Source organism: Xenopus tropicalis, chromosome 10 (assembly GCF_000004195.4).
Source record: "Xenopus tropicalis strain Nigerian chromosome 10, UCB_Xtro_10.0, whole genome shotgun sequence".
NCBI lineage: Eukaryota > Metazoa > Chordata > Amphibia > Anura > Pipidae > Xenopus > Xenopus tropicalis.
In genome coordinates, this window is record NC_030686.2 from 14,864,922 (window position 1) to 14,875,373 (window position 10,452).

The window sequence follows — 10,452 nt, forward strand, 5'->3', positions numbered from 1 at the left end:
ACTTTATAATAAGCAGTTCATATAAAGAGTTTCACTGATTAACGTGCTAATTAACAGTTATTTTAATGGGGGGGCAGTAGAGTTTGCCCTAAGTTTAGACCTACCTGCCCCTGCCCTACACTTTCACTCCCTGATATGGAAGTTACATAAGGTTTTGCACAAGTTACATAAATTGCATAAGTTTTGGGGCCCAATGACATTGCTGTGGGGCTCAATAACTAGTCAGTTATTGGCAAAAATTTAGGGGCAGATGAGCAAAACTTAAGCGCGTCCTCTCCCCACTGTGCCGTATGTGAGTTAAATGGACGCGCATGAGTGCGGGGGAGGGTTGTTGGGGAATGGGGGTGGATTTGGGGCGCTGTGTTAGCACCGTTGTCCCAGGATCAAAAATAGCAATGAAAATGCCCCTGTGCTTGCTGCTTCCAATTGGTTTAGCCGGAAAAACTTGCTGCCCATGGGAGAAGCTGCTGTTAATAGGAGGGGCCCACAAAAAAGCTGATTTATGTGCATCCAAGTGACCCCTACTTCCCAGCAACAGCATCTGCCATAGGCAGCACCTTTCCTATTTACATAAAGGGAATGTGGCTGACAGTGAGCACAGGCAATTTGGTCTCAATAGTTCACTCTTAGGGGAACATGGGAATGTAAAATACCCATAACACTGGTGATGTCCAGTAGTTCAGTATGACCTAAATATTTACAATAAGTCATAGGGGGTGATGTAATAAAGGCACTAAGTTTGCCCAGGAGCAGTAACCCATCAGCTGGTAGCATTTACTGGTCACCTATTTAAAAGCAAGCATCTTATTGGTCACTATGGGTTACTGCACCTGGGCAAACTTATTACCTTTTATTACATATGGGGGCTTGTCTCCTTTACCATTTACTTTGCTGCACCCAAGAACATTTGCTACAGTTGCTGATACGTGGATTATGCCAGCTCTACTGTATGTATCAGAAATAATAATCCAGAAACCCGTTATCCAGAAAGCTCAGATTTACAGGAAGGCCATCTCCCATAGACTCCATTTTAATCATGTAATTCAAATGTTTAAAAATGAAATCCCTTCTTCTCTGTAATAATTAAATAGTACCTTCTACTTGAGCCTAACTAGGATATAATCAGTCCTTATTGGTGGCACAGCAATCCTATTGGGTTTATTTAATGTTTAAATTATTTTTATTATGTAGATCCAAATTACAGAAAGACCCCTTATCCAGAAAACTCCAGGTCCCGAGCATTCTGGATAACTGGTCCAATTCCTGCAATAATAATAATAATATGAGCAGTCACACTTACTATTTGCCAGGGTGAATCAATGACTTGTATGGTGCAGAGGAAGAGTTAACAGAAATGTTTTTCTAACTTTTTTTGCTCAAATATTTGGTCGGCAACCTCATCCCATCCCCCAATCTAACACACATAGAGGCATAAAATAAAATGACCCTGCTGTATAGTGTTCCAAGAGTATCCGTAACAGCAAATAAGCATTCGCACTAAATTGTATGCCAAGTTCCGTTCGTTGGAACCGTTGGTTCACCCTTTGGGGGCTTGCCCTCGTGTTTGGGAACCTCCGGGTTAAACTTTATACATGTATACATGCCTAAGCAACCTTCAAGAGACTAAATAACATTTTGATACGCCCTTTAATCAAGTGGTTTAGGCTCAAGGCACATGGGTTGCTTTCTCTGCTGGCCTGGAAAAGCCAATCAGTTGCTGCCTTATTCCTTAATGAGTGCGCACTGACAGGCACAGGTCTGGCCAGTAACGCAAACAGAGCGAATTTTGGCGCGAAAATGCATACTTATGGCACACGTGCCTTCAGCAAGAAGCCTTAGATCAGCGTTTCTTAAGCCGAAGCCGTGGGCACGCCCCTCTCTCCTAACCAATAGGTGTAAGCGCAGTACAGAGACTACAGAGATGAGGCCCTGGCTGTGAGGCCCTTTGAAATGCTGAGCAGCGCTCACCACGTAAGCCGTCATTTCTTCTTATATCACCAACAGGAACTGCCTTATTGTTTGACTTGGCTGTGTTAATGGCCATACCTACCACATTGGATTCCCTATACATCAGTGTTTCTCAGAATATATGGGTTCAAGCCCCGCTTTGGTTCAGCATCTGGTTAGGGCCTCCTTCACCCCATAACATGAACGCTTGTTGCATTAATAGGCCCAAGAATATCTAAAACAGCAAAAAGATATTCATCCAAAATCTCAACCCCCAAATGGCCTTAATGTAACATCTAGGATAGAACGTAAGCATTCACCCATATTTACTGTCAAGACTTTCGGCTGTCCCACAGGCCAAGGCTTTAAGCCCCCATGGGGAAACTTTAGATGGTGATGTTCTACAGGAGGCTAAGAGACATGCACTTGAGGTGGGCAAAGTGACTACTCCTAACATATGAAACATATGCCCAGAAGGCAGTTACTCTTCACCATCATCTATCCATTTATAGGCGACTAAATGGCCTGCTAAATAACCCCCTCCTGGGTACATTGTCCCAGAGAATATATTAGGTTAGATAACAAGTTCCTAAACGTGACAGATCTGCATTTTAACAGATACCTTTTATCCTGGGGGAGGGAATGAACTTTGAAATGTGCCAAAAGTCCAGCTGTAATCCAGCCTACAAATAAAGACAACAATGAACCCACCCCCCCCACCCCTGCCAAGGCCAAACAGGTGTGAAGCAGCATTCTCTTCTGATTGTTCTTAACAAAAAATATTTTTATTTCAAAGGGGCAAAAATAATAATAATAATAAGATCACATAGAAAAAAAAAACACAAAGAAACACGTCAACATATCATTATTCAAAGAGGAACCGTGGAGCGGCAACATGACGGGCTTTAGCGAAGACCCACCGGGATAGGGAAAGTTGATCTCCAGCAAACAAAGGGGTTAATAAGGTACCTCCCCTCTAATACTTAAATTCAGTGTTCAGAAAATGTCCAGATTGCATATGTAAGTCTGTCCCTAGCCATGTATTAGTTCTCATAGCATGCATTGCAACACACAGCAATGAAGGACTGGCTAAGTCCATGTATGTTCTCACAATGTGGATAACTGGGAGCAAAGAAAATTCCATGGACCCTTCTCCCCAAAAAAGTCTGTGTTAGGCCATCAAGTCTCACAAGCAACTTTAGTGGCTCCCAAGTTCTTTGGTTGTCTTCAAAATGAAACCTTCAAGTTCAAGAGGAAATTCGTACCAATAACACTTTTTTCAGGGTTAACGTCGAACTGAGCAGTATTAAAGGGCAAATACAGGCCGAGGACTGGAGGCTATAGGACTTCATTTACACAGAAGGCACTGCTGAATCAAGAAAATACTTGAAAGGGGGGGGGGGGTGAATGAGTATTTGCCCCCGCAAACATTTTTCTATTGTTTCTCAATTTTCTGCCCCATATTTTAAATAGAAATATATAATTACATTTATGGGGGCAAAAAACTATTTACAGTTTGTTTTATTACAAATCCAAAGGGATGTACCTGATGATGGTATTCTATAGGGCCTTTCACCCGATAACTGTAAAGACTGCTTGGGATCCCGGGAATATGGGAGAGAGATAAAATACATGTAGGAATTTACAGTCAGTGGTAGTCCAGTGATAAAGGACTGGTGTCCTCTAACCATCCATCTCCTTCCTCACACTGTGGTCTCCCCATGTTTGTTGTTGGTGAGCCTTGTGTAAAACTTTCTCCAGGAGTGTAGAGTCTTGCCTGACCAGATCCAGAACCCTGACGTGATGCCAACAATAAGGGTCATGAGATATTTGATCATATATACAGTAAAATCTGGGGTCATGCGTGGGGTATACTGCAGGGGGCAGGGAATGGCCAGGCTTTTGCAATTCTGGCTGACCCAGCTACGCTCCCAGTGCTCTCTAAACGCCTGCTCGTAGAAGTAGCATGCGATAACAATAGTGGCAGGAACCGTGTAGAGGACGCTGAAGACCCCAATACGCACCATAAGCCTCTCCAACTTCTCCGTCTTGGTGCCATCATGCTTCATGATGGTTCTGATCCTGAAGAGGGATACGAAGCCAGCTAAGAGAAAGGAGGTTCCAATGAAGAGGTAGACAAAAAGTGGGGCCAACACAAAACCTCTGAGTGGGTCAATGTTATTTAGACCCACAAAGCAAACCCCACTCAGGAGGTCTCCATCTATCTGACCCATTGCCAGTATAGTGATGGTCTTCACGGCAGGTACAGCCCATGCTGCCAGATGAAAGTACTGCGAGTTGGCTTCTATGGCCTCATGCCCCCACTTCATACCAGCAGCCAGAAACCAAGTCAAGGAGAGAATGACCCACCAGATTGAGCTGGCCATACTAAAAAAATAAAGCATCATGAAGAGGATAGTGCAACCTTCCTTCTTAGTCCCCTGTACAACAGTTTTGTAGCCGTCCTCTGAAAAATTTTCATTGCAGACCACTTTGTCGCCCAGCACAAACCCAGCAATGTAGGCCACAGACACCATGGTGTAGCAACCAGACAGGAATATGATGGGCCTTTCGGGATAGCGAAACCTCTGCATGTCCACCAAGTAGGTTGTCACGGTGAAGAAGGTGGATGCACAACACAGCACAGACCAGATGAGAATCCAAACGCGGGCAAAGCGGATCTCGTCCTGACTGAAAAACATGAAACCATCATTCTTGGAAGGCTCACATGGAGCAGCGCAGTCCTTCTCTCCCAAGAACCTGTAGTTGAGGTAAGAGGGGACTTTCAGCACTCGAGGACAATGAAATGGATGGTCCAGTGTGGCATAGATGGGTGGCCCAGGCGTACCATGGTGGGGTGGACTGGTGGTTAGCAGAGTCGGACCTCCATCTTCAGAGTGGTTCTGTCCAACACAAATCTGCTCCGCTCCATGACGTGGAAAGTTCTCACACCGTAGTCTTTCAGGCCACTGGAAGCCAAACTTGTTCATTAGGGCCTCGCAGCCATGTCGTGCCCTCTCACATATGGATCTGCATGGGGGGATGGCCTGCTCCAGCACCGTGCATACTGGGGCGTACATGGAGCAGAGGAAGAAACGCAGCTCAGAACTACACTGGACCTTGACAAGCGGATAGAACTGGTGCACCTCCAGGCCAGCATCCTCCTGGTTAGTGTGACCCAACAGGTTGGGCATTATGGTCTGATTGTAAGCAATGTCTGTGCAGAGGGGGATAGAGATGGGCTGGCAGAAGCCATGTTCTGGCACAGAAATGCCCTTTTCTCCATGGAGTTGGGCAAAGCTGAGGAGGCACAGGGCAAAGAGATGGCACACAATCAGATTGGAGCTTCTGGTGACTCCCTGCATTGCTGAGGCAGAGAAGGGGCTGCTGTTCTGAGAGCCAAATCAATGGAGTAGCTTTGCCTGAGCGACAAGCGGGCAGACTGTGCGCGACTGTTGCAGTTGCTTCCCAATAGTCGCAGGCTGGAGCGGGACAACAGTTCGACCCTACGGGGTTCCAGCAGCGATCGTGCCGCTTACCTCCACTCTGTCCGGTTCATTTTGGACGGAACGATTCCGAGCGACTCGCTGGTCGGTTTGGGAGCCTGCCCCGGTTTCACTCCCCGGTTTGTTTGTGGAAGTTCAGCCAAGTTTGCAGGACGTGCGGTTCGGTTGGGTTGTGTCGGATCGGGCTGCCTCGGCCGCTTTCCCTGTGGTTCTGATCCGGATCACTTTCTCTTTGTGCTCCGCTTCTCCTCCTTACTCCTCTACAGGCTGTTTCAAGTCGCCCTCTGTCCCGGGACAGGATCCTTCTCTTCAGCCAAAACTCAGGGCCGCCTTGAAACCGCCCAACCCCCCTCCCTTCCCGGTTCCAAAACCCTTCCCAAAAAATTCTCTTCTGCCAATCAGGTGACAGCATCCAGCCCGGAGAGGGGGGTCCCGCTTACCCCTCCGGATAATCAGCAGCATGTCTATAGGATAAGGGCCTCCAACCCCTCCAACCCCTCCAACCCTACCCCCATCCCATAAAGCATCACTGGCACCGGATCCGATTACTGCGCTGCGACTCAACTCATATTCTCTCTTCCCCCTATACCCCTATGTGCCTGTTACTCACTGTGTAACTTACTCTCTTCCCCCTATACCCCTATGTGCCTGTTACTCACTGTGTAACTTACTCTCTTCCCCCTATACCCCTATGTGCCTGTTACTCACTGTGTAACTTACTCTCTTCCCCCTATACCCCTATGTGCCTGTTACTCACTGTGTAACTTACTCTCTTCCCCCTATACCCCTATGTGCCTGTTACTCACTGTGTAACTTACTCTCTTCCCCCTATACCCCTATGTGCCTGTTACTCACTGTGTAACTTACTCTCTTCCCCCTATACCCCTATGTGCCTGTTACTCACTGTGTAACTTACTCTCTTCCCCTATACCCCTATGTGCCTGTTACTCACTGTGTAACTTACTCTCTTCCCCCTATACCCCTATGTGCCTGTTACTCACTGTGTAACTTACTCTCTTCCCCCTATACCCCTATGTGCCTGTTACTCACTGTGTAACTTACTCTCTTCCCCTATACCCCTATGTGCCTGTTACTCACTGTGTAACTTACTCTGTGCCCCTATACCCCTATGTGCCTGTTACTCACTGTGTAACTTACTCTGTGCCCCTATGTGCCTGTTACTCACTGTGTAACTTACTCTGTGCCCCTATACCCCTATGTGCCTGTTACTCACTGTGTAACTTACTCTGTGCCCCTATACCCCTATGTGCCTGTTACTCACTGTGTAACTTACTCTCTTCCCCCTATACCCCTATGTGCCTGTTACTCACTGTGTAACTTACTCTGTGCCCCTATACCCCTATGTGCCTGTTACTCACTGTGTAACTTACTCTGTGCCCTATACCCCTATGTGCCTGTTACTCACTGTGTAACTTACTCTGTGCCCCTATACCCCTATGTGCCTGTTACTCACTGTGTAACTTACTCTGTGCCCCTATACCCCTATGTGCCTGTTACTCACTGTGTAACTTACTCTGTGCCCCTATACCCTATGTGCCTGTTACTCACTGTGTAACTTACTCTGTGCCCCTATACCCCTATGTGCCTGTTACTCACTGTGTAACTTACTCTGTGCCCCTATACCCCTATGTGCCTGTTACTCACTGTGTAACTTACTCTGTGCCCCTATACCCCTATGTGCCTGTTACTCACTGTGTAACTTACTCTGTGCCCCTATACCCCTATGTGCCTGTTACTCACTGTGTAACTTACTCTGTGCCCCTATACCCCTATGTGCCTGTTACTCACTGTGTAACTTACTCTGTGCCCCTATACCCCTATGTGCCTGTTACTCACTGTGTAACTTACTCTGTGCCCCTATACCCCTATGTGCCTGTTACTCACTGTGTAACTTACTCTCTTCCCCCTATACCCCTATGTGCCTGTTACTCACTGTGTAACTTACTCTGTGCCCCTATACCCCTATGTGCCTGTTACTCACTGTGTAACTTACTCTCTTCCCCCTATACCCCTATGTGCCTGTTACTCACTGTGTAACTTACTCTTTTCCCCCTATACCCCTATGTGCCTGTTACTCACTGTGTAACTTACTCTGTGCCCCTATACCCCTATGTGCCTGTTACTCACTGTGTAACTTACTCTGTGCCCCTATACCCCTATGTGCCTGTTACTCACTGTGTAACTTACTCTGTGCCCCTATACCCCTATGTGCCTGTTACTCACTGTGTAACTTACTCTCTTCCCCCTATACCCCTATGTGCCTGTTACTCACTGTGTAACTTACTCTGTGCCCCTATACCCCTATGTGCCTGTTACTCACTGTGTAACTTACTCTGTGCCCCTATACCCCTATGTGCCTGTTACTCACTGTGTAACTTACTCTGTGCCCCTATACCCCTATGTGCCTGTTACTCACTGTGTAACTTACTCTGTGCCCCTATACCCCTATGTGCCTGTTACTCACTGTGTAACTTACTCTGTGCCCCTATACCCCTATGTGCCTGTTACTCACTGTGTAACTTACTCTGTGCCCCTATACCCCTATGTGCCTGTTACTCACTGTGTAACTTACTCTGTGCCCCTAAACTCCTATGTGCCTGTTACTCACTGTGTAACTTACTCTGTGCCCCTATACCCCTATGTGCCTGTTACTCACTGTGTAACTTACTCTGTGCCCCTATACCCCTATGTGCCTGTTACTCACTGTGTAACTTACTCTGTGCCCCTATACCCCTATGTGCCTGTTACTCACTGTGTAACTTACTCTGTGCCCCTATACCCCTATGTGCCTGTTACTCACTGTGTAACTTACTCTCTTCCCCCTATACCCCTATGTGCCTGTTACTCACTGTGTAACTTACTCTGTGCCCCTATACCCCTATGTGCCTGTTACTCACTGTGTAACTTACTCTGTGCCCCTATACCCCTATGTGTCTGTTACTCACTGTGTAACTTACTCTGTGCCCCTATACCCCTATGTGCCTGTTACTCACTGTGTAACTTACTCTGTGCCCCTAAACTCCTATGTGCCTGTTACTCACTGTGTAACTTACTCTGTGCCCCTATACCCCTATGTGCCTGTTACTCACTGTGTAACTTACTCTGTGCCCCTATACCCCTATGTGCCTGTTACTCACTGTGTAACTTACTCTGTGCCCCTATACCCCTATGTGCCTGTTACTCACTGTGTAACTTACTCTGTGCCCCTATACCCCTATGTGCCTGTTACTGTGTAACTTACTCTGTGCCCCTATACCCCTATGTGCCTGTTACTCACTGTGTAACTTACTCTGTGCCCCTATGTGCCTGTTACTCATTGTGTAACTTACTCTGTGCCCCTATACTCCTATGTGCCTGTTACTCACTGTGTAACTTACTCTGTGCCCCTATGTGCCTGTTACTCATTGTGTAACTTACTCTGTGCCCCTATACTCCTATGTGCCTGTTACTCACTGTGTAACTTACTCTGTGCCCCTATGTGCCTGTTACTCACTGTGTAACTTACTCTGTGCCCCTATACCCCTATGTGCCTGTTACTCACTGTGTAACTTACTCTGTGCCCCTATACTCCTATGTGCCTGTTACTCACTGTGTAACTTACTCTGTGCCCCTATACCCCTATGTGCCTGTTACTCACTGTGTAACTTACTCTGTGCCCCTATACTCCTATGTGCCTGTTACTCACTGTGTAACTTACTCTGTGCCCCTATACCCCTATGTGCCTGTTACTCACTGTGTAACTTACTCTGTGCCCCTATACCCCTATGTGCCTGTTACTCACTGTGTAACTTACTCTGTGCCCCTATACCCCTATGTGCCTGTTACTCACTGTGTAACTTACTCTGTGCCCCTATACCCCTATGTGCCTTTACTCACTGTGTAACTTACTCTGTGCCCTATACCCCTATGTGCCTGTTACTCACTGTGTAACTTACTCTGTGCCCCTATACCCCTATGTGCCTGTTACTCACTGTGTAACTTACTCTGTGCCCCTATACCCCTATGTGTCTGTTACTCACTGTGTAACTTACTCTGTGCCCTATACCCCTATGTGCCTGTTACTCACTGTGTAACTTACTCTGTGCCCCTATACCCCTATGTGCCTGTTACTCACTGTGTAACTTACTCTGTGCCCCTATACCCCTATGTGCCTGTTACTCACTGTGTAACTTACTCTGTGCCCCTATACCCCTATGTGCCTGTTACTCACTGTATAGCTTACTCTGTGCCCCTATACCCCTATGTGCCTGTTACTCACTGTGTAACTTACTCTGTGCCTCTATACCCCTATGTGCCTGTTACTCACTGTATAGCTTACTCTGTGTCCCTATACCCCTATGTGCCTGTTACTCACTGTGTAACTTACTCTCTGCCCTTATACCCCTATGTGCCTGTTACTCACTGTGTAACTTACTCTGTGCCCCTATACCCCTATGTGCCTGTTACTCACTGTGTAACTTACTGTACTCTGTGCCCCTATACCCCTATGTGCCTGTTACTCACTGTGTAACTTACTCTACTCTGTGCCCCTATACCCCTATGTGCCTGTTACTCACTGTGTAACTTACTCTCTGCCCCTATACCCCTATGTGCCTGTTACTCACTGTGTAACTTACTCTGTGCCCCTATACCCCTATGTGTCTGTTACTCACTGTGTAACTTACTCTGTGCCCCTATACCCCTATGTGCCTGTTACTCACTGTGTAACTTACTCTGTGCCCCTAAACTCCTATGTGCCTGTTACTCACTGTGTAACTTACTCTGTGCCCCTATACCCCTATGTGCCTGTTACTCACTGTGTAACTTACTCTGTGCCCCTATACCCCTATGTGCCTGTTACTCACTGTGTAACTTACTCTGTGCCCCTATACCCCTATGTGCCTGTTACTCACTGTGTAACTTACTCTGTGCCCCTATACCCCTATGTGCCTGTTACTGTGTAACTTACTCTGTGCCCCTATACCCCTATGTGCCTGTT

At 46.9% G+C, this 10,452-nt stretch overlaps 1 protein-coding gene across 1 annotated transcript; it reads right to left on the bottom strand.

Annotated features, from left to right (window-relative positions):
- Positions 1-2,710: 2,710 nt before the first annotated feature.
- fzd2 (frizzled class receptor 2) lies at positions 2,711-5,732 on the bottom strand. The gene is given in 1 exon segment (NM_001008449.1): positions 2,711-5,732. A coding segment is annotated over 1 exon segment (1,662 nt). The 5' UTR covers positions 5,313-5,732; the 3' UTR covers positions 2,711-3,650.
- Positions 5,733-10,452: the final 4,720 nt, after the last annotated feature.